At 50.1% G+C, this 25,158-nt stretch overlaps 1 protein-coding gene across 3 annotated transcripts in view; it reads right to left on the bottom strand.

The window, feature by feature from the left end:
• Positions 1–25,158, bottom strand: part of ESRRG (estrogen related receptor gamma) — a 138,729-nt gene that overhangs the window by 19,666 nt on the left and 93,905 nt on the right. For all 3 annotated transcript variants that reach the window (XM_078595942.1, XM_078595943.1, XM_078595941.1), the window contains 3 exons: positions 20,302–20,795; positions 17,771–17,887; positions 1,352–1,477 (listed from right to left, as the gene is read on the bottom strand). In XM_078595942.1, the coding sequence (XP_078452068.1) occupies positions 1,352–1,477; positions 17,771–17,887; positions 20,302–20,782 (724 nt within the window). In that variant the 5' untranslated portion in view covers positions 20,783–20,795. The remainder of the gene's footprint in view (positions 1–1,351; positions 1,478–17,770; positions 17,888–20,301; positions 20,796–25,158) is intronic.

Below are 25,158 nucleotides of genomic sequence, written 5' to 3'. Positions count from 1 at the left end.
GTAATTGTGTGTGAGTACGTGTTTCAAGATTACGTTTTAAATTTTTATCTAACGTGCAATCACAACATTGTGTCCTCATGCCTAATACTTAGCAATAATAAGTAATTAAAGAGAAAAACGGTTTTATAATTGAATATAAATATAATAATATAGTAAATGTCATTATTTTCATTTACATGTTTGAGGCAATCCACGCTATTGATTTACATTCACGATCTTAAATGCTCATTAACACTGACAATTTATTATTTAAGAACCAATAATTCTACACATTAATTGACTTGAACTGCACATTCACTGTTCAAATTGCTTAATCAATGCGTGCGAAACATATTTTTCTTGTCGACGCAACGCCAAACCCTGTATTCATTTCATTTCCTCCATGTCAAGCAGAATAAGGGACAGTAGAAGATGCTGGTTAATGTTGGCATAAGTGGAATCAATACAACTATTAACATTAATGGCTTCGGGAGCTGTAAATGTTCCAGGCAGCCAGAAGAACAACAGGACTGGGACTTTACGACAATAAAATTTCTTGCCTGAATGAACCTCTGACACCCAGTAAATGGAAACCGGCCATAGATTACGCGGGTGCCCGTGATACCACGGCCAATTAAAAAGCCCTCCGGTGCATTATCTGCAGTGCTTCAGATAAAGAGTGAAAATTGAAAGGGCTGCAGCCAAACGGGGGGAGTTAATCACGGGCAGCTCTGGGGTTGTTTTCCCCGTGCAGAGCGCACGGCTTGAGTCGGAAAGCTGCAAAAGCCGCGAGAGAGAGAGAGGAGAGAATGGAGGGAGGAGAGAGTGGCGAGACGCTCTGCGCCATCACCGTTTAGCCGTGGAGCCTCGAAGTCTAGACGCAGCACTGAGGCTGCCAGGTGATATTTTTTTCTGCTGCTGCTGCACTGGTGGATTTCCAGCGCAGCGTGGAGACAAGTGATACACTAATCCTCAGTCGCATCACCCAGGGGAGATCTCGCCCCGGCCGAGTGGGGAAGCATTTAATTACAGTCTTACCCATTGACAAACGGCTCAATTCTACCAGCTCTGCAGCGTCTCATAACAGCAGGCATGACAAAACTGTCTCCGGCACACACGCCGCTACTCACCGCATTGGAACACACATTTCGAACAAAATCCTTCCCTTATCGCTCTTTGGGCTGCTGCCTTTCCAAAGCCTAGACACCTCCGTGTCCCTCTGACACGGGACGTCAGAACCCAGGCGAGTGCATAAAACACCGCCGAACAGCAGGTTTGGCACAAAGGTGAAAGGAAATGCGAGTGCGTGTCGTGCGGTGGCATCGGCCGGGCACGAGTGGGCCCTGCACGACTGAGGTGGAGCGGGCCCCACCGAGGCTCCCGTTGCAGGGCTTCTTGACTGGCTGCGCCAGCTGGGGGTTGAGGTAGGGGCTGTTCTCGGCGTCGATCCGTCGCTTGTACTTCTGTCGCCCTCCTCGCACCCGGTCGAGACGCACGCCTGGAAGGCAGCGTGCGAGGCAGACACAGCGGCAGCCGCAGCGACAGGAAGCGTGACCCCTTTACAACCATTATTATTTCCAGCATTATCATCGTTCCCCATCGCCCCGCACCCCCCAACCTCCTCCCCCCCCCCCGCCCCCCCATCATTAATGTAAATTCAACAGTCACAAGTGTTTTTAAAATGTAGGTGTTTGCAAAAATATATAGATGTATTTAATGATGTCTTAAAGGTTTGTTTAATAACTAACCACATAATTTATTAATTCTTCGAAGATTAAAATTGGAGTTATAACATTTAGATATCTAAATAATTTAAATGTAGTTCCACATATTTGGAGAGAAACAGAATTTAATAAAAAGGCAAGTCCTTATTTTAGTTTTTAAATATGAGATGTAAATTACACATGCTAGCGGCACGCTGGCTCACTCTCAGCGGCAGTCTGCACGGAAGGTTACATTGCTAGAGCAGTCATCATAACACTTCACTCCGCACTGACATTTTAACCGTGATAAATGTTCAATACGAGTGGGGAAATTTCCAATCGCAAAAACCTTGATCATAAAAACAGAGTCAAACGGATTTAGCACATACCTACATTGCTGATGTGTTTCTACATGAATTCAAATGCATTTAATTGAATATGTGTTATGTCCTATTGCATTGATCTTCCATATGATTGCCAGTTAGGCCAATTTAGGTGGCTCTGTTGTCAATAACGTCTTGCTTGGAGGTAACGTTCAGGCCATCGATAAATAACCCGTCCACGCTGGGAAGGTCAGCCCTGAGTTGGCGCATCCCTGATTTACACGCAGCGCCCAGCGACCCCACATGAGAGCGCTGTCCTTTGCCCAATCTATCCTTTTAATTTACTTTCATCAAGAGGCCCCTAATTTAATTAATCCAGTTTCTCATGAGACCCGCAGCGTCACGGTAAACAGCTAACCAAAAATGACACCTCACATTTGACACGTTAACGGCAATGCCGAGTGTAAAATTGAGGAGCGTTCCGCACCAGAAGTCTGCTTAACCTCGTCCCAGAGCGAGCCCAGCATTCTCTACGACCCAGGCACTCGACTCACAACTCCGCGAGTTACGACTAATTAAACAGAGCTCTTGCAGTTCCCCTCCCTGTCTCCTGCAACGTAATCAGACGGTGTAACAAATTATTCAGCGGTGATGCGCATCGCCTCTGGAAAAGCTGCTCACCACGTAATGGAAATAAATGTGAGCCTCAGCACTTACGCCACGGTGAACATCTTCAAGTTAAAGAACGCGCAAACAAAATATGGGTGCATTTATTTTCTCAGGAATTGCCAGAAGAGTGAAAATTCATAACGGGCCGACGAGCTGCATCAACTTTTTTAGCGACTGCACGAATGTGTTCACAGCGGATTGATGAAGGGCGATGCTTGTGATTTTTTTTCTCATCTCAAATGCTTTCTGTCCTGCCCCCCGGGGGAGGCACGCAGCGTGCACGAGCATCGCCGGAGGAACGTGCGAGCGTGCGTCCACGTCAGGTCCACTTGCAGCGTTCGCACAACGACGGAGAGAAAGAGGACGAGGCGGCTGAGAGGTCGAGTGGGGAAGCTGTCAGGCGACGTGTTTGAGGCTCACATTCTAAGTCAGGTAACATGCCGTGACGATGCTGCACATAACCGCAGCTGCTTATAAATCACAAAATAACACCAGCCCCTCCACTTTGTGGTACGTTATCATCAGTTTACGGTCTCTAATGACTTCGATAGGAATCGCACCGAGGTGCTCCTTGCAAACATTTGCACAGAATGAATTTAATGACAAGCATAAAGATGGCACACAGAGATTTAAATGTGTCTAATAGAGTCATCGCCTCCAGGCAAGGAATACAAATCGAGCTACGTGCCTGAAGGCGGCGTTTTTGTCGTCTCTTTCCACTTTGCATACGGTCATCCCGCAGACAATCTCAGCCGGACAAATGACTTCCCACGCTGGCAGGCGCGCTCATGAAAGTGACGGGAGAGATGTACACGCTGGATGTGTAACTCTCCATGACTTGGCGTACGAATGTGTGTAAGTGTCCTAATCAATATGTGTCTGAACTGTCCCGATAAGTAAACACAGCGCCGCGCGTGCAATTGACAAACAGCATTTGTTAACGTCGTGCTGAGCAAGGCAAAGCACGACTGCACCAGAGCTTCCGTCTAAAAATAAACGCGAGATACATTACAAGCATTAATTGATGGCTCAGCGAATCCAAAGATGATTTTCTCGCTTAAATTAGGATCGCATTAGACTTTCAGTTTGCTACCGTTCGTTGTCACATCTGGGCAAACACTTTAAGAGCTGAGCGACAGATGAGTGCGTTAGCCTTCCAAGTCTAGCACGCAGCACGCGTATCAATGGGACGGCGGGGGGTGGGGGTCTTGAATGTTGGCCAAAATGTTGATTTCCTCTTCCTTTCAGCAAACAAACTTCCCGTGTATTTGTCTGTACAGCACACATCCGCAGAACGCTGTGCCGCATTGATCGCAGCGGAATAATTTGCACCGAACTGTGGCTGTAATCAAACGATCGAGACTACGCCAGCACCATCCCTGTCGTGCAGTCAAAAATGAGCACGAGCTCCAAGACAGCTTTGTGTACAAAATGTACAACATACCAGTGTTTTTATTTGCACACAAAAAAAGGAAAACCCCCACATCGGTCCATGCGTAGGGAGTGATGGCGCCATGACCCTGTGCCAGCCACGTGTATTATAACGTCAGGGGGATATCTGTGGCACCAACATCCACACGCGCAGGCCAAGGGAGAGCTCGCTCATTCAATTTAAAGATATAATTTCAATTATGAAAAGCCCGCTGTGATATTGCGCAAGTTTGACAACGACGGTACATGCTGGGCAGAGCCAGGGTACACATTTTTTGTGATATGCGGTGCCTTTGCCAACGTCCTCTCCCGCTTTAATACGGAAACAAAAATGATTGCACATTACATAAATGTGTATAGCGTAATCCTCTTCAGAGCACATTCATCATTATTAACGAGGCAACCACGATACCTTTTACTCAGGCCAAACGAGAGGCTACCGTTTCTCACACTGTGCTCGTGAACCACTGGAGGAGAATGCAGACTTACTCCCTTAACATGTTTCAACACACAACAACCAACCGTCATTTACCAGTAAGTAGCGGTGACGTCACCACGGGGTTTGTGCCAGGCTATGTGCACTTTAAGGCCACGTGAACGGGACAGACCCAAGCGCCATGAGTTGACTGACTGAGATGAATGGCATTTAACACACAAAAGCAAAGATCCCCTATATAGCCTCAACAGACTTTTGAGGCAAATGCTCTTAGCGAGCACCTATGAAGGCTGGCTAGGCACCCGAGGGTGGCCAGCACCACGCCCGGACACCTTTGTCTCCCGAGTGGTGACATTTACACATCGCACCAGGTACTCATTTGAGGCTGAGTCGACGTAGAGGCCCACGACCAGTTCAAATAATTATCACTGGTGTTGGCCGTGAGCGGGAATTGAACTTGGGTCCGCCGGGTTCATAGTGCAGAGCACTAACCGCTACATTGCCACTCAACACATACAGACACTTCCTGGCCCACACTCTAAGCCAATTTCGCCGTGGCTCGAATTGAAGAGGACGAATGAACTTCGCACGCAGGTCACGAGTTAAGGAGGGCATTTTTTATCGGCAGTGAGCACTGGAAGCCGATGCGTGGGAAGGGCAACGAGAGGGGGGTGGCGAGAGGGTGGGGTGGTAGCGGCGGCAGCGGCGGCACAGCTGTTGGTAACGTGGCCGGCTCCAGGAGCCCGCACCTCAGATGCTGCTGCCACGGCGCATCGCTGGAGCGCGCCGGCCCTCGCTGTCACGGCGTGGCGGGCCGGGGTCACGTCACGCTGTCGCCCGCGCGCACCGCCGCCGAGCCGTCGCTGACGCCGCGCAGTCACGCGCCCTTAACGTCCCGGCCGGGCAAACGCGAGACGACGAGGGCCGCGTGAGGCCGACTGTTTGGCAAACTCGATCATTGTTTTGGCAGGCGGCGCTGCCTCCAAAACCCACCACTGTCCAGACTCCAAAGCCGCGGCGGCGCAATAACCAGAGCTGATGGAAGCTCCTACCGCGCTGGAATTAGCACGGAGGAGATCACAAACAATATTTCACGGGAGAGAAATGCTCGATGACACAGAGAAGAGGCAACAAGAGATCACCACATTTATAGCCCCCCGACTTGATTTTAGCAATCGCGACGACTCCTGCCATGCTCTGTAGGCTCTTTCTGCCGCACCGCACAGGACGCGCACCTCAATTTCAGCTCAGCCACAATAGCGCTGTACCTTTATTCTGAGCGCACACGTGCAAAGGGACGTGTTAAATGAAAAAAGAAAATTACCAAGTGTCCTGAGCAATTAATTTTTCCAACGACTGTAATGATGGCATAATTTGCAATCATTCTCACAATACCTAACATCATGAAGATGGTTCCATGCGAGGTTTTTCCATTGTTTTTCGGTATTGGTGCAAAATAAACTTCCAACAGGGCCCTTGAGTGCACCAACTGGCTGAAAAAGAAGTGAAAATGTCCAAATATATTCCTTGGCATCGAAGCTCAGGCACACGCTACAATGGGATTCCCACAGGCCATGCTCCATGTCCCGCATCCTGCAATCCGTACCCATGCCTCACGCCTTGTGTGACGTGTCCTACAATGTGTACCCTGTGTCCCCCCTCCTCCCCCGCCCCTCTGTGGCCATGCCATGTGCCTCCTGCGCAGAGGTGTGGACTCGAGTCATGTGACTTGGACTCGAGTCAGACTCGAGTCATGAATTTGATGACTTGTGACTCGACTTGGACTTGCATAACAATGACTTTGTCCCACCTATGAGATGTGGACTCGAGTCATGTGACTTGGACTCGAGTCAGACTCGAGTCATGAATTTGATGACTTGCGACTCGACTTGGACTTGCATAACAATGACTTTGTCCCACCTCTGCTCCTGCGTTACTCTAAAGAGGAAGCTTTGTTTGGAGCCAATCTTCGGCCTAATACCCCTTCAACAATTTGCTTTAAAAGCACTGAACCAGTAGTGTCAAATAGCTCCACGAATATTGGCAGAAACGACAAAAATTCACTGTATATCATGTAATCGTAATTTGTTATTGGTCAGTATCAGAATCTTGATTTATCCTGGAGGAATCCGATAAGCTGTGAACCTATTTTTCACAGATGTCCAGTCGGGGTGGATAAGCAAGGTTCAGCAAAAATAGGAGTGAAAATTAGAGACCATGTAAGCAAGTCACAAAAAAATGTATGAATATAGATAAAGTACATAAGTACATCAATTACTGGGGATAAAAAAAAAACGAAATGCAAGCTTGGGTAAGGCAGCAAAACAACAACAAGAACAGTCCCTAACCACACCAACACAACACATAGTCTCACGATAAAAAATGAACATGTAACTATCGATACACAGATAAGGCTCAAAGTTGCGAATCACATTTGCAAATGTGGTTGTATCCAGCACTAATCTTCTGCTTCAGAATATTTTTTAAAGAAAGATTTACGATGTCAAGGGAGGAAACAAGGTTGTTCTAAAACGTTGGTGCTGCAACGGCAAAGGCTTTGTGTCACCTATTCCGATTCTTTGCTGACACGTTGTGTTTTATATTTACCACTTCTCCGCTGTTTTCAGCAGGACCGGTGCCACGGTAAATAACTTCTTCATTAGCCATGCACAAAATAGTGTATGCTAAAATCATCCTCTTCTCAGATAAATGACAATTTTTGTTCTAAACCATCAGCAAGACATATAGAGTGACTTTACGACAGCCTAACGTGAAATTAGGGTGTAAATCATGCGGAGCGTGAAGAGTGTGTCCGCTGTTCATCACGCCTGGCGGTGGCCACGGCCGAATGGGATCCACCGATCTGCAGCTTTCATTTCTGGCTCACTCTATAAACTGTCCTCTTAAAAGTGACACGCGGACGAGCGTGGGGCCGGAGCGGCGGGGCCGGAGCGGCGCGTCCGTCCACCCACCCGATGCCCGCGGACTACGCGGGGTTCCTGCAGCTGCCCTACTTCCATCTCTCAAGTAACACTCCCCTCCCCTCGCCCCATATTGATTTAAATAATGGATTTTGCATTGATCAGATCTAAAGTGACACGAGGCTTGGAATAAAAATACTTCCCGGGGATCCTTCTCTCCAGAGCCAAAACATCAATTAAGCGGCCAAAAAAGGGAAGCGGGCATTAAAGGTAGGCGGCAGAAAGGTAAACAGCCCGATGAAATTAAAACCATAATCAATTCGGGCAAAGTGACTGGGAGCTGAGCCGTGCTCGCCATTCATCACGCGGCGAGAGGCCCTGGCCCTAGTGAATGGGAGAGCAGCACCGCGGCCCGCGCTCGAGCCGTCGCGGCGCCGGCACCCGTCGCGGCGCCGCGGCCGCACGGTGACGCTCGGCGGGCCCCGGGCCCCGCTACTGAATTTGACATAACCGGGCTGAAGCCCAGCAGCCGACGCGACCGGCCTAACCCTAATCAGAGCAGGCAAGCCGCATGAAGCACTGGCGGATGCAATATTTCAGCTCAACTGCAGAGATGCGGCACTGCTATGCGATCGCCGCCTTGGATTGTCATGGTGTCTGAGCCACTCGTGTTCTTTTACTGCCTGCCCCCCCCCCGTCCACCCAACTGCAACACGATCTCTCCATCTTTCGGAGAAACACCGTGTTATTTAAAATTTACAAATGCGTCTCCGACAGTTCCAGTGAAACATTAAAAGGCTTGCGGTGGGTATCTCTGACGTGTTTCATTGCGAACCCGAAGACGGCTACGTTCGGTCAGAAAACTGAAGACGGCGTGCACAAGAGAACGAACGTGAGGGTCATCATGGAGGTGAGATCGCCGCCTCATCTGTGGCTGACACAGCCCGAGCGATCATCCCTGGGCGCAAACGAGGGCAAGCAGCCAGCGCCGACTGCCAAAGCCGGCGCTCCCCAAGGTGTGACGCGCCGAGAGGGACCCTCGGCGGGAGACCTCCCTCCCCGCGACCGGGGTCAGAGCTGAACCCGTCACTCGGGACGCCGTCATTTAACCCGGGCGGCAGTAGCGCCGCCGCAGCTCGAGCAGTCGTGCCTGGTTCTGACAAGATAAGTGAGGTTGGGTACACTTCCCCAGTCCCACGAGATCCTCCCCCACATCAGCCACCCACATCCCACTCCGGTCTCACACTTCCAGCACGCACACCCTTGCACGCACACGCGCGCGCGTGCGTGAGGACACACGCGCGCACGCGCCCGCTCACACGCGCATGTCCCTGTCGTCTGCCAGCTGCCGGTGCCTCTCTTAGCGACAAATTTACCGCTGGCAAGAGTATGACATCCATTAGGCAGACAGCCGTGCAAACGGGAAATGCGCGACGGGTTCAGAGGAGTAATGAAACTAGTTAACATGCATTAACGGGGGAACAGGTTCATTTGTGCTCCTTTTCTTTTTTTGTTTGGAGGCGGCTGTAATAAATCCAAATTAATTACAGTTAACAGCGGTGACGAGCTGCGTCACCCCAGGGAGAGCAAACGGAGGCCTCCTGACGGCGAGCGAGCGGGCAAACTGAATCGGGGGCTCGGCAAAAACCTGCGCGCTCACTCACTCGTAAACACGGGCACCAAATAAATGAGGGCCGTGATAGAGTCTGCGATAATTAAAGTGGAGAGCGGTTGTGCGCACGAGCGAAGACAGAAGGCGGAGCGCACACACAAAGCGCCCGCTCCGCCTCACTGAGTTACAGCTTAGGGAGGCCGAGCTTTCGCCTAAATCATAAAACCTGACGGAAACAAAGGGAATAAAAGCTGTCAGATGGACAGGCCGGTCAATACCTGGCTAATTCCACTGTTATGTTTCATGTAATACGTTGCTTTTTTATTTGTTAATTCCGGCTGGCTGGCTGTGACACCTATTTGACAGATGAGGGGAGAAGCAATCTGGAAGGATTTGAGATGACAGCACCTTTCAGCGCAATCCCTCCACGCGGCCATTCAATGGTAGCCTTCAAAAGCTGTCGAGCAAGATGCAAACTCGCCACGGCACCCTCCCGAGGTGTCCGTCCACTAAACAAATAGCGAGCGGGCAAGGGTGTTTATACACAAGCGCCATATATGGTGCATACGCCAAAAAAAACTCGCGCACCCCCAGGCGCGCAGAGCTGCGTTAACTTTCGTTTTTTTTCTTGGTGATATAATGCACGTGGGGAAGAATGAGGTGTCATTTCTGCGACGGCGACTGTGGGCTCAATCCACCCTCCCTGCCTACTGCATCTTTGTTGACTTTAGCACCGGAAATATTTGCAGAGATATTTTAACATGGCACTCGGATGTAAAACTCACGCCGTGTGTTTGCGCACCAGTGAATTATTACCATTATTATTTATCATCATCGTCATATTCGGTCACGTGGTGCTAAGAATACGCAGTACCCAATTGGAAGGTTTCGAGTTCAAATCGTGGTCAGGAGCCAGCTCAGCCACTCATCCCTAGAGGTGTCAATACAACTTGAGACCACTTTGTGTAGAATTCAACAGTGGCTGCATTTTGAAGTGACTCGCAGGCCCCCCCAACCCCACCACAGGAACGTGGAGTTTCCACCAGTGCCCCGTGGGGCTGTGATTGAGAGATGAGCACGGGCCCCCTGCACTCACCGGAGCGAGGGAAACAACCACTGTGGCTTTTGACTCGAAGCGTTTATTACACCAAGTGGAGCAGCGGCGGCGGTGGCTCAACAGCGCAACGCCGACTCGTCGAGGCTCGTGCGCGGCACGAGCCCTGCCGCCAGCGCAGCATTTGTCCGCATTTGATGGGCGAGAGAACTTGAAGCCGGGAAGGTTTGTGTGGTTTTTTATTTTGACAAAGATGTTGCATCCAGTCTTTCGCGGAAGAAGAAGAAGCAGAAGGAAAAAAAAGACCATCCCTGCCAAACAAATGATGAGATTCTACGCTGACATTGCTGACAGTAGCTTGACAGATAGGGATGCATTCCTCATTGCACAGCAGCCTGCTGAGTGCAAGCAATTTCTAACTGCCACTCAAGCTCCTCCGCCTACTTTCTCTCACCACACCTACCGACGATTACGCTACCCAAATCAAACTGCCGAATCAATACCATCTGCATACCACAGGGGCTCATCCACCGGAGGAATAAAAAATTAAACCTCAGGATTTTCCAGACGGGCATTCTGGATAGGGGGGTGGTGTGGCCAAAAGTAAAGGAGGGAGCGTCTCCAGGGAGAGACGGGTGGAGGGAGGGCGGGAGGGAGATAGGGGAGAAGGGATATAGGGAGGAAGGAATGGAGGGAGATAGGGAGGGAGATAGGGAGGAAGAGAGATAGGGAGGAAGGAAGGGGGTAGGGAGATAAGGAGGGAGGGAGATAGGGTGGAAGGGAGGGATGGGAGATAGGGTAGAAGGGGGGGAAATAGGGAGGGGGTAGGGAGAAAGGGAGGGGGGTAGGGAGGAAGGGAAAGGGTAGGGAGATAGGGAGGGAGATAGGGAGATAGTGAGGGGGGGAGATAGGGAGGGAGATAGTGAGGGAGGGAGACAGGGTGGAAGGGAGGGAGGGGGGTAGGGAGGAAGGGAGGGATGGGAGATAGGAAGGAAGGGGGGGAGGGGGGTAGGGAGATAGTGAGGGAGGGAGATAGGGTGGAAGGGAGGGAGGGGGGTAGGGAGGAAGGGAGGGATGGGAGATAGGGAGATAGTGAGGGATGGGATATAGGGAGGAAGGGGGGGATGGGAGATAGGGACGGAGGGAGCTGGGAGTGAGGGAAATTGAGAAAACACTGATTTCTGCTTAAGGGAGCAGCCCAACGATCCAGCAATGTCCCATCTCCCCCCCCCCACCTTCTCTCCCGCTCCATCCACCAAGACCCCCAACCCCCAAGCATGTAATTGTCTATGCAGTCCCAGGAGAAAAGTGTAACAAATATGAAGGTCCTGACACTGCATTTATTCAGGAAGCATTTATTTGATCAATATCTGAATCATCTTGGTGCATGAGGTATGCGGAGTAAAAATACCCGATAATTAAAACATTGCTGTGAAGAGAAAAAACCCCAACTGAGAACACGCCGAGTGACAGGCCTTCATCGGGGTGCTCAGGTCATGCAGGGGGGCATGGCCACCCCTCTTTTCCACCCCTCCCACCCACAGAGACGCGCGCAGCTGGCGACGAGGAGAGGGCTTGGAGTGCAGCTTTAATGTCTGCACGCGCGCAGTCCGCTACTGAGAGGGGCACTCGTTCGTTCGCGCACGTGGGTGTCTGTGTCTTTGTCTTTGTAGGTCGGCGGGTGTGGAGCGGTTAGCGTGGCGCGCTGCACCTGCCGACAGACCCGAGTTCGATTCCCGCTCATGGCCAACGCTGGTGACGATTATCTGAACCGGTTCTGGGTCTCCCCTAGGTCGGCTCAGCCTCAAATGAGTACTTCGTGCGGTGTGTAAACATCGCAGCTAGCGAGACAGAGGTGGCCGGGCGTGGCGCTGGCCACCCACTCGCTCGTGTGCTGTGCCGGCCTTCATAGGTGCTCGCTAACAGCACTTGCCCCAACAGTCTGTTCAGGCTATACGGGGGATCTTTGTCTTTGTGGGGTGGGGGTGGGGGCAGCTGTGGGGAAGGGGTTACCCTGCTGCCCGTTATCTTTTTAGGGCTCAGATTTACTGGCGCTACAGATGAGTGCCTCTTCCTGTCCACGCTGCACAAAGACAGACAAAGATCACCCCCTATAGCCTTCACCGGCTTTTGGGGCAAGGGCTGTTAGAAAGCAACTATGAAGGCCGGCATGGCACACGAGGTGGTGGGTGGCCAGCACCATGCAGCACACACATGTGCATACACTACACGCAATCATATTTATGCTGCGCACGCGTTAATGCATTACACGCAATGATATCCATCCTGCACATATGATTACACTGCGCAGTTATGTCCACGCTGCACCCACGCTCGTACGTGGAATGAAAACCACTCGAGAGGTTTCGACGAACACCGTGCGCACAAGGCCAGCGCTTTATCACTTTTCTCTTCAATATGTTCACCCCTGACATCAATTGATGTATTATTACGTGGTTGACTGAGAACATGACTAACGTTGGACTGGCATAACTCGGTTTCTACCTCCGCTATCAAAACTTTTTGACCGCTATCACTTTGCCTGGTGCACTGATCAGTGAACAATTTACTTGAAAACAAACTTGTAGCACGCAGGTGTTTGCAGTTGTGCTGTAACGCCGTCCGACGTGGTTCTTGTGTTGCGTGCCGCGTGCTGTTCGGCGCGACGCCCGTTTCACACACCCGCGTGCCGGAAGCTTCTTCAGGCACCGAACTGAAGAAGCCCCCCGGCGCGCGGTGTGCTAAACGTCGGACACCGCGCCGCACAAATACGCGGCAACAACCTCGACCGCGCGTCCGAGAGCTCTGCCACATACGCTCCACCAGAGCTTCGTGACGCAAGTGCGGATTTGCACGCCGCGCGTCCCTGGCTCGCTTATCGCAGTGGCGCTTTGTGACACCGAGGCGCTGCCGTGCCAACAGGGACAGAAATGAAGGTCACAGGCGGCTGCCGCGTTTCCAGGGAGCCGCATTTGCTCTTACACCTTTAAAGGACAGGGCCACTTATCGCAGTGCACGGTCCTCTCCCAATAATGAGTAATTTAAGCAGATTTTCCATCTCCAAGCCACCACGGGCCATCCACGACATTGAGACTGGGGATCGAGTCTACTTTTTCTCTTCATTTTATTATTTGAAAAAATGTTTCATTAAGGTCAAATTTGGTGCCGACCATTTGAAATGGGTAATACATTTAAAATCGGAGAACGCAGCACGACAATGGTTGAAGATGGATGTCATAGAAAACAACGAATGCGGCAGAAGTGAGGGTGTCGATTGACAATTCCCAAATGACATTCCTCAGATAAAGAGTTGGAACCATAACCCGTGATTGAAATTGTATGCAGAGATCTATAGCAAAAACATCGTTTATCCCTGCATTGAAACCATGGCTTTGATGAAGGGGTAAAATTCCAGATACCTAAAGAAGTAAACACTTGCCCTTCACACGATGGAAAAATTTGAATATTCCTGGACCATCAGCTATAAACTGTGAACATTATCAAATAAGCAAGACTGGTTGTTGTGCCAAAGTTAGCGGATATATTTACTAAACGTTTACACAGAAATTAAACACCTCAATCTTGGAATGATACCTCAATCATTCTTCTATTCAATAAAGCTGATAAAATCGACTGGAGGAATTGAAGACCCATTAGGTGCCTCTTATCGCGCGTATATAAATTGTTCACGGTGATCATTGGGAATAGAATAAAATAAAATTTAGAGGCCGACCGGCCACTTGAGCAAGCAGAGTTGAAGAAATGATTCTCTTACATCGATCACATAAATACTATCCACCAGATCCTGGAAAAGATTAAAGGACTATCAATGGACATTACGCAGGGCCTCTGCGGATTATGAAATCGCATTTAAAATTGATGCAATCATCCGACCACTAACAAATCAGGGGCCTAAATAAAATAAACGTATGAAATGATGAAAAAAATCATCAAAAATGGAACCTCTAAACTGAGATTACATAAAAAAAAAATAACAGAGTACATATTACAAAGTTGAGTCAGACAAACAGAGGAAGGCTATTCACAGGAACAATATAATGTTTTGTGATAATTAGACCTGAGAAGTAAAGGCATCATTATGAATGGAGAAAACATGAACCATGTCGGATTAGCCGGATAACAGTCTTCATATTATCCAGAAAAAAATTTACTCGGAATTATAGAGAACGATAAACGGGCTAAAGTCACTTACAACAATCTCCCCAGAAAACACGAAACTGGGTGAACGCTGGGCCAACTTGTGGGCCAACGGTTTCCAGCACGTGGCAATATTGGCCCGATGTTGGGATGTTTACTGGGTTGCCAAACAATTACACATGAACGTAGAAGGAAGACAAATGGAAAACACCATAGAGTATGTATAGCTCGGACGGTTATTGAACGTGAACCGAGATAAAACAGTGTTTAAATAAAGAGGCAGACGACAAAATGTTTGCGGTGCTGTGGGAAAACTGAACCTAATGATAGAAATCAACGTCGCAATTTACCTAAAGAAGACCACGTTTAATCAGTGCACATCACCCACTGTGACTTATGGATCAGAAACATGGACACTGACAAAGAAAACGGAACGACAGATTGAACGTAAACAAAGAAGCGTGGAGATGTGAATGCACGGAGTGACACTGGAGGACAGGAAGAGGAACGGATGCTTGGGAGAATGCACGCAGGTTGGAGACATTGTATTGACTGCTAAGAAATGTAAGTGAGTGAGGGCAGCATGCAAGGCGAGGAGAGATGAAGGCTGGCAGTCGAGACTCGCGACATAGCAGCAACTAAAGGAGGGAACACGCCGGAGATGATGTCCACTGCAGAGACAGAGTGCAGAAATCAGCTGACATGTAAGTGCCAAGATGGATTGCTGAATTGCAAGACCATGAGAGATGATGACAGCTTGGGAGGGGGGAGGCGGGGACAGGGGGCAGGCCTTCATCCAGCAGTGGATTGATCAGTGCTCATGACGACGATTACGATGCTTCGGATGGACAAACAGATAAGCGTACGTCACCTACGGCACTTGCACCGACAGAAGAGACTCCGCCTCTCCCGTGGGCACCAATCGCACGTGCAGGTCATCTCTCAATGAACGACCGCGTTTAATTTCTTAACATTCCTCTATCGATATTGGGTAAGTGATGCGATGCATTTGAGAATCTAAAGTATCACCATTCACAGCACAAACGCCACCACCCCCCTTCGTCTCTCTCTCTCAGTGGCCCGTTGTTCAGCAGGGGACTTGCATCTTGTTTTGTGCCGGAGGGACTGCCCCCCCCCCCCCCCGCAAGGCGCTCGCGCTGATGATGACGGCGTGGCACCCGCGACTCAGTTCAGCATCGTGGCCTCATTACCCTCCTGTGACAAACGCCTCGTCAAGTGTCCGCACACGTCAGGACCTACGAAGAGGACGGTGAGGGCGCCGCTCCTCCTGCGTTTACCGGAGTTTCATCTGCGGGTTTTTTTCTTCCCACCCCACCCCCCCAACAGCGGTGGAGAAACGGCAGGCGAGGTTTTTATTCCCACAAGCGCAACGCCCATCAAACACAAGTACCATAAACAACTGGGCGGCGCCGCGCAATCCATTTGTGCGTGCGGAGTTTGGATCGTTGTAAATCACGCAGACTTCATCGTGACAAATATGGTTTTCAAGTCCGCGCATTTGCCAGTGATGACGGTCGTCATTGATCCGGAGCCCTTATTTACAGCAACATTAGCAGCAGCACAGAGCGCGCAGCGCAGGCATACGCCCTGCGCGATGGGACCGTGTTCGGGAGAGAGCAAACTGCCGTGTGGTGCAGGGTGGAGTGTGAAGGTGGAGTGTGAGGGTGGAGTGTGAGTGGAGTGAGGGGTGGAGTGTGAGGGTGGAGTGAGGGGTGGAGTGAGGGTGGAGTGAGGGTGGAGTGAGGGTGGAGTCAGGGTGGAGTGAGGGTGGAGTGAGGGGTGGAGTGTGAGGGTGGAGTGTGAAGGTGGAGTGAGTGAGGGTGGAGTGAGGGTGGAGTCAGGGTGGAGTGTGAGCTCTGAGGCCTCGGAGCGTCACCCTGTTGAGCCTCTCCCCCTCTCTCTGTGCCGGGGGAGCTGAGGGCGCCCGCTCGCTGGCATGTCGCGCGCATGACGGGCGGAATGTCCAGATCCAAATAAAAATTTTAAAAACCCGGCGCACACAATAAAACACGCGCAGACGCGGCCGGGAATGACAAACGACCCTCGAGAGGGGTGAATCCAATTAAACAGAAGGAGCTTCAAATCGACAGGGCTTGCATGCAAATGCCCGGAGATGCAACCGGCACCGCTTGCGTCTTGTGTGTCCGGCATGCCCGGCATTAATAAGGCTGAGTACGTTCTCGGTATTAGATAACATTCATAAAGGAAGAGTAAATGTGCATTTAGACACATTTAGAAAATGAAGTCGGGGAAGAGCCCAGTATATCAGTAAAAATGATGGACGACGAGGTCATCTGTAACACTAAAACACAAATTACCAGCGCCAGTTACTCTCCTTTATTATTCGGGCATCGAGGCACTGCGTTGCTGCATTCAGTTGGACTCCCCTCCTCGCCGGGCCGTCTCTCACATGAATAATGATTAATAGGTTGTATTACACTGCAAATTAACAAGCTCTTTACACATCATCGCCCTTGCCTTTTTCCGTCTCTCTAATGATACTCTGCTATACAAATGGGAAATTGTATAACTGTTCAAGGTTTCATTGCGCAGCCAATTTTTGCTAATGCATTAGTTCATTTAGACGAACAATACTTTTTTAAATATATATAAACATTGCGCAAGCGCCGGCTTAATTTAGAAAAAGGTCCCGTAACAAGTGCTGCTCCCACAGCGCACGCATCGACAACACGGCTTTAGGTGGCGGTAGTTGACGCCGGTGGAACGCTGATTTATCCGGGGCGGCGTTATTCTATTTGTTTGCCATCATTGCACCCACAGTGTTGTATCCTGCTGAGATAGACGACAGACGCAGGCACGTCAACTTTGCTGGCACTTGATAATCCGAAGCCGGGCCCTCTCCTCCCTCCACCTCCCATTCGCATGTGTGTCATTCAGAGCGTGGACCCCGCTCCCCTGCGACGAGCGCGATCGCTGCGATTACAGACAGCTCCCCCGGGCTCCTCTAGTCAGACCACCGCCCCATGGGCCATCCCCGCTACCCCCCCCCCCCAAGCCTCCTCTTGGAAACAACCATAGAACGACCACCCCCTTCTCGACCAGAAGGCACGACGGTTGGCCCAAGAAGTGCGAATTAAATATTGTGGGCGATGCTTCCTCGTACCCTCACGACACTCCACGAATAACTCACGGCCGTGAAGCCCGAATAATGACGCTCGGAGAGCGTGGGGCTTGCTGGCACAAAGCGGCTCAGGAGTTGAAGTCTCCATCGCCGCGTACGCCGGTGAGCACGGCCGCAAAACGAGCACGTGGCGCTGTCAACGGCACGTGCCGAGAGGCACCGGTCGACGAAATTGGATTCGTGGCCTCGCTCGCCACTGTGGGGAGGATGCGCACTCAGGTGACGGAGATGCACCGCTCGTGTCGAGATGATGAATGACCCCGGTCGTGAAAATGCGTGCATGCGCCACACACACACACGCGCGTGCCGTTGGCCACTCACCTTCCTTGAGCATGCCCACCTTGAGGCACTTCATGAAGCGGCACGCCTGGCACGACTTGCGGCGCCGCTTGGTGATCTCGCACTCGTTGGTGGCCGGGCAGCTGTACTCGATGCTCCCTGCGCGCGGGGGCAGCGGTGGATAGTAGCGGCGGCGACGGCGGCAGCGGCGACACCGATGTGGCAACACAAAGCGAACGCAGGAGACAAGAACATTAGACCCGGCAAGATGTGCCAGCGCTCGAGTTGACTGCGGTGAGGGGCGATTCATAGCGTCGGCGGATCCTGGACGGGCTGACAGCACGCTTCCACACACAGCATCCAGACCAACCATTTAAAAATACGAACATGAAGACACCCTGGTCCATCTGCTGCTGGATGAGGGTCTCCCCAAGCCACGCCAATTGTTGGGGTTATTCGACCGTACTCCACCATGCTGCTTAGTGTTGGTGAAGATAGGGGAGCACAGCAGTGATACAGAGAAGGAAAGTTCAACCATTGATTTTTCTGCCCTCTGCTGCCCACCACATAGCATATAATCCTACAACAACCTGCCATGCATGGTGGTCGTCCATCCAAGCACCACCCAGTCTCAGACATGCTCAATCTCTGAGATTTGACGAGTTCAACTGCATCCACGGTGATTTGGTCATAATCCTCTAAAATGTGCTTAATGCTAATCTTAATTGACACTAAAATTTACTTGGGTTCAATCATAATGTGGTGAAATTTACTTCTCAAAGAGGAACGACATCACTCATTATGAATGGGACTCTTCAAATTCTTCATATAGATGTTAAACGTGACAGCCTGTGACGAGTGTAGTTCATGCCGGATGAGTGAGAGTGAAATATGACCCATGTGGATGAGAGAAAGAGAGAGAAGCGTGATCCACGTGGATTAGAGTGAGTGAAGAGTGATCCATGGAGATAAGAGTGAGTGAATAGCGATCCGTGTGGATGAGAGAGAGAGAGAAGAGTGATACGTGTGGATGAGATTGAGTGAAGTTGTCCGGGTGGTATTGCCACTCATTAGACAAGACAGGGCACACAAGGGGCCTTGCTGCATCATCCTCACACTGGATCAGAAGCAGCCAAGAAACCTTTACAGATCATTGAACCACATGCGTATTAGCGTAATTAGCACTCTGGCCCCTGGGGATGCAAGCCGAGATGAAATATTTCAGAGTTAATCACACTTAGTAAACACTGATTGATATTGACAAAACACGGTCGGTCGAAGCCAGGCATCGGAAAAAGCAGAGAAGCAGAAAGCAAACCACTGTCGATAATTTGCCGAGTGGACAACCTCAGGCGTCAGAACTTAATCAGCCCTCGCTGCGCCGACGCGCAGAGACAGGAAAAACCCCTCACTTGATCCCGGGCCACTCCACTCCAATTCAAATGCAAATGCAGAGAGAAAAACTCGGATTCTTCAGCATTACTGAAGTGAAACGTGTGATTTTGTTGTCCGTTCTGATTTCATCTCTTCTTTAATTCCAAGTAATTTTTGCATTTAGAATGTAATTCCAGTATCCAATTACCGCGCCGTCGAGCACTTACGTAATTACCACGCAGGACTGTGGCTGTTCCGGACAAGAGCGCATTTAAAATTAGACCCAAATATTTCACTCGGTGACACAGAGGAGTACAGCCCTTTTGAAATAATGTGTTCTTATTTTTGTGCTCCTTTGTCTCTTTCTCAACTCAGCAAACACACACGCACATGCATATACATACCCACGCACGGAACACCCACGCGTGCCGACACACACACACACACGTGCGCACAGCCAGACACGCAATATCAGATGACACAAAAAAGCGTATGTTTGCATTGACACAACAGTGGGCAACCGGCACACACTGAATGACACACGCAAATCTAACGCACAACACTCCCGATAAACTGCAAGAACGCCCATAATTAGTTCAATAACCCTTTGTTCCATCTAAGCAAAACTTGCTTTGGCACATTGAGAAGGAGTACACCCAGTGCAGACATCTGAGAAGGCATGGGGGTTCCCTGAAGGGACTCTCGGCTGGGTAATGTATCCAGGTGGATGGCAATGCTTCGGGTCACTTTATAAAAACGCGACATGCGCGTGAATAAAGCAGCTGCTATGAGAGACAAGAATTTATATCATTCTGGACCACCGGACACGAAAGGTGCATGCGCGTAAACATAAAGCGGTTTGCGATTATTAGCAAAATCTGTATGGGTTCAAAAGGGGACTCCAGGTTCTCTCTGCATTTTGAACTCTGACTGCGGAGCCACCAGCTGCAGGAGCCCTTGCCCAGAGATCTCTGGCATGACCACTTCCACCGTACTCATCCTGCACAATGTGGGCCACACGCGGTTTGTGAAGAGCGCATGCAAATGCGTGGGGCTGTCAGCAGTGGAGCAAATCGGTGCTTTTACCGCACGAAGGCCAAGTCACAGAAGAGGCGTGCAAACTAGGCGGAGTCCCGTTTCGCGAGAGAAAACTATTCTGAGGCCATGGAAGTCGAAGAACGCTGGAGAAAGGCCCGTACCTTGGATTGTGCGCTTGAAGAAGGCCTTACAGGCCTCGCACGAGGCAACGCCGTAGTGGTAGCCGGATGCCACGTCCCCGCACACCAGGCACAGGCGCTTGGGCATGGCGTTGAGCATGTACTCGCATTTGGCCGTGGGGTCATCCGTGAGCTGTGGGGGGCCTCCACCCCCCACTCCAGCCGAGCAGTCCTCGTAGCGCCGGCGCGGCACCGCCGCGTTGGGCATGCCGTGGAAGCCCACGGGGGGCGAGTCCAGGCCGTGGTGGTTGTGGTGGTGGTGGTGGTTGTGGTGATTGTGGTGGTGATGATGGTGGTGGCCGTTGATGCTGCCGGCGGTGGAGTAGCTGCCGCTGCCGTCGGAGGAGCCACCGGGGCTGTGGTGGCTGCTGGAGATGCCATCCAGCATGGAGCTGGGGCTCGACGGCTCCGTCTTGATGTATGAGCCCCCGTTGGAATCGATGCGGCGATCTTTGGCTGACATCCTGCTTAGGAGCCTGGGAACGACGTCAATAGAGAGGACAGGCGGGGGCGGCACGGGGGACAAGGGATACAAGAGCGATAAATTACCATAAATCTTGGGACTTTCTTGAAAGGCAAAAGCCGTCAGCATCAGTCACTCCACAGTCAATACGGCATGATGTATCGTCGTGAAAATACAAGGAAATTAAAATGACCCAAAGGAAGAATAATATACGTTCAGCAACATTTAAACCAAGTGGCCTATTTATTAAATATCTTTATTGTTCGATAAAGATGATGCACTTATACATCTGAAGAGTTCAAGAGGGTGTGCATTGCGTTTGCTCCGAGACGTAACTGGCGAACAGGCACGGCCCGTGAATCTGATCTGAGCGCAGGGTTCCTGACCGTCTGTGCGCCGCCGCCGCCACAAGCACCGCTTGTTCGGCACAACGTGCGGCAGGCTCCTGCTAAAGGGAGTGTGCGCTGCCTCCCACGAGCACACGGTGCTCGGCGCACACGGGTAATTAGGCTTTGAGAGTGGGAGCAAAGGACGACAGACATTACCAGTTTGTGGTGCTACGTACTGCAGCGAAGTCATTTATTGTGGAATTGGTTGCTGTCTGTTGACTTAGTGGATAGGGAGAATGGGGTTAATCCTGCAGCCCTGCCTTCCATGTCAGTAATCAGGAGATTTGAGGACACCAATTAATTACTGGCCTCATTAAGGATATTGGCTGGAGGGGAAAAGGGTGTGAGCGTGGGGCCGAGCTTAAGTGCACCGCAGAATTGTGAAGATGTCATGTTGTACACCTAACGCAGCACCCCTTAACCAGCACGGGAAACTATTAGCGTCAGTGGTGATTCATGGTGTAGGGTGCGGCCAATCAGCTGGGACCCGGCACGGCACAACCGCCGTGGCGCCTGCGGAGCGAGCGGACACCCCGAGCACGCATGAGATCAGCCCAGCGGTGCCGTCAGCTCGTGGAGTGAGGGCGTCTTGCCCAGCGCTACGGGCACCCCAGCGCCCCGGACCAGCGGCCCAGGCTGTGGCCTTTCTGTGTTGGTGACGCTAGTGCTATATCTTCCACTAACACCACCACTACCACTACTAACTACCGCTACCACCACCAACACTACAGTCCTCGTGTGTAAGTGGAAAAAGCAGTTTGATAGGTAAGAAATTAACCAGAGCATGAGAGTGCCAGAGACACGATCAATTGTTATGGAGTTGGTCAATAACGTTGGAGTTGTCTATGGCGTCCATGGCAATAGGAAGGTTTAACAGAACTTGGAATGAGAGTGAGCTATGGTCTGAAGAGAGAAGGCCATTTACCACATGAAGGAAAGCAGTTTCAAAAGAATGGCCTTGGCAGAAACCAGATTGTACTGAATCGTGGAGATCACGAAGGGAGAGGCGTTTGGGGACATGCGAGAAGATAACACCTATTCGAGCTTTTCTGATATAAAAGAGATTTGAGATAGGAAGGACATCTGCAGGCATGTTGGGACAGTTTGGATTCTTCTTGACAGCAGCAGTCTTGAAGGCTTGGGGAACGGTACTGGAGGAGACTGAAGCCTTGAACGCAGCTGGCGATTTACACACAGCGAGGCTACACAGTGAGGGACGAATTTGTGAAGCAAAGGATGGAGATTTGTAGGTTGGACATGATTGTAGTGACGCTGCTTATGGTGATGGACTGAGGAATGTCAAGGGAAGGTGACTGGGGACTAATAGAAGCAGAGTCAGATACCACAATGCAACTCTTGATGGTTTTACCATAGCAGAAGAATTAGAGGAGAGTTGTTAGCAACTGAAGGAGAAGAAGTGAAATCTGGGTTTTGGTGATGCAGGAGGGAGTGCTGAAGAGGTATTTAGGGGTTTCCAGCACCCTTTTCGATCATAAGTCTGATTTGGACCTTGTCAAAGCCAACTGAGATGATTTGATGTCTTCCAGACCTGATAACGGATTTCAAGGCCAGATTTCTTACACTGTCTCTCAAGCCTAGAATCAATGAATGTTTGCTTACGAAGGGCGGTTGAGTATCAGAGGGTCGAGGAGGTTCTGTAAGATGTACAGGTCTTTACAGGAGATAGATCATGGGGGATACTGAAGCTGGGATAAAAAGGCTGAATGTGGAAGCCGAGAATTGAAGGAGATGGGTGTCTGGTGAGGTGCAATTAACGTTGGTGATCTGGAAAGAGGTGGCCTTGAGAGGTAAAAGATACGTTTGTAAGGTGGTGGTCACAATAAGTAAAAGGTAAAATGGTGGTGAGAGTGATGGACTTGTGTGTTGGAGACGACTGTGGCCATGGGGCTGGGCTGAGTTGTTAAAATGAGATCAGCTGGGAGGGATTAATGAATTTCACGGGACTGGAGACTCAAATCACCAGCAATGGTGAGTGGAGGGGAGGAGAGACCTGACGTCGAGGTCAGATCTGAAAAGTTGGAGTTTGGATTCGGTGATCGGTGGACGACAGAGACTCTCGTGTTAGAGGGGGTCACAAGGTGACGGGAAGGGGTCACAAGGTGAGGGGAGGGGGTCAGAAGGTGAGGGGAGAGACCCTCAAAAGAGGTGACATTTGGGGGAATTTATGGTATGGAATTTACAGATTGGTTTAGGGATGACATCCAATTTCACCACGCCAGCCAGGGGAGTGAGTGCACCTGTAGAGATGGCAGCCAGGGAGGAACAACTCAGAGTGAGTGCAGCTCAGAGGGTGTGCGTGTGTCAAGTCCCAGTGAGACCAACTATGTCTATGGTGCCCTCCTGCAGGAATACCGTCAACAAGAAACGACATTCAGCAGTATAAAATTAACAAAAGGGTGGCTGGCACGTTTGTGCAGTAGGCCTCATGGTGATGGGGTTGTTGAGACAGGCATAGCGATTCCAACATAGGAGATGGTAATATGGAGAGTGGGTAGAAAGCTTGGGGTGGTGGGCATATTTGGTGACAGGAAGTAGATGTGAGCGTACCTCAGCCCCTATCACTACCACGACCCCAACCTCTCCTTAACCACTCCTATCTGTCCTTCTTTCTGTCACTATAGCTACACAGCCACTTTTAATAACCCCAATCTCCATGTTATCCACTATCATCGAATGCACAATTATACTATCATTGTTTAGCGCCTGGGACAAAGGCACTATATACATATATACGATAAGATAGTAAAAAAACGTATGGTAGAGTTGAGAGAACTGGGTGATATTCATGGTAGTGAGCTTTTGGGTTGGGAGTACTTTGGACAATGTTGGTACTGTTGGACTTGGAGTAGAGTCTGTTTCTCCTTGGGCCCCAGTGTCAAGAAGTGATGATTCCTAGCTGAGGCAGAGGGCATTGACATCAAGAGGGGCTGAATGGCTAGTAAGACCACTTCATTTGAGAGCAATGAAGGTGGCGACAGAGTAGGTTTCCACTAACAACACTGACACGACCAAAACTACCAGAAACACAACTGCAACATTATAATTTCCAATACCGAGACTCCCACCACTAACACAACTGCCAATAACAACACCACCCTCGTATGTATGTATGTATGTTGAACTTCTTTCGCACCGTACGTAGCCAACCGTGCTAATCGGAGGTGCGGCAAGGACAGCAAACTAAATACAGAAAGCAGTTTTAAACACACCATGACCAACCACATCACTACTACCAATACAACCACCACAACTACCACCACGGCCACTATCAGCACGAACACTACCACTGAGTAACACTGTAAATGTTGTGGATTTACTCTCCAACACACCGGTGGGCTAAAATAGTAACTAATTGGCGCGTTGTTTACGTGACAAACCTTACTGGCTGTGTCGGGTGGTGGAGGGTTACGACACATTTACACTTACACAATCTAACCCAAAAACCTTTATGAATTATTATGAGTAACACTACCAACACCACCACTATTACTACTGCCACGACTAACCTGCATGCCTGTACAACACTGCCTGCTGTTGAAATTGTAATAATGTTGCCCTTTTACTATTAGGAGTTATTTTCATTCTTTTTTTTTTAATCGAATCCAATTAAAACGTGTTTTTTTCTAAAACATATATGTGTTCCTAGAACTAATCTTTTAAACAATAATAACTGTAATGCTGGAGTGGCAGGTTCAAACTTCATCGAAGACATAATGTGGTTTTTCCACCCAAATTAAACATGTCCACATTGTAACATTTTGCTGGCATTAAAGTGATTCATTATGAGCCATGTATTATGCATACATCATTTACAAACCTATTCCCAACCCTCGCCCTTTGTAAGGCTATTATAAATCAACATTATCTCAGATGTTTGTCCCACATAGCAATGGATTACCGTTAATGTCCTATTATATCACGACAATTAAACTTTTATAAAAACATAGCTTGTGGTTAAAATCTACT

Source organism: Lampetra planeri, chromosome 7 (genome assembly GCF_965212315.1).
Source record: "Lampetra planeri chromosome 7, kcLamPlan1.2.h2, whole genome shotgun sequence".
Taxonomy (NCBI): domain Eukaryota; kingdom Metazoa; phylum Chordata; class Hyperoartia; order Petromyzontiformes; family Petromyzontidae; genus Lampetra; species Lampetra planeri.
Note: the sequence above shows the minus strand (reverse complement) of the source record. Positions and strands in the feature narration are given on the sequence as shown.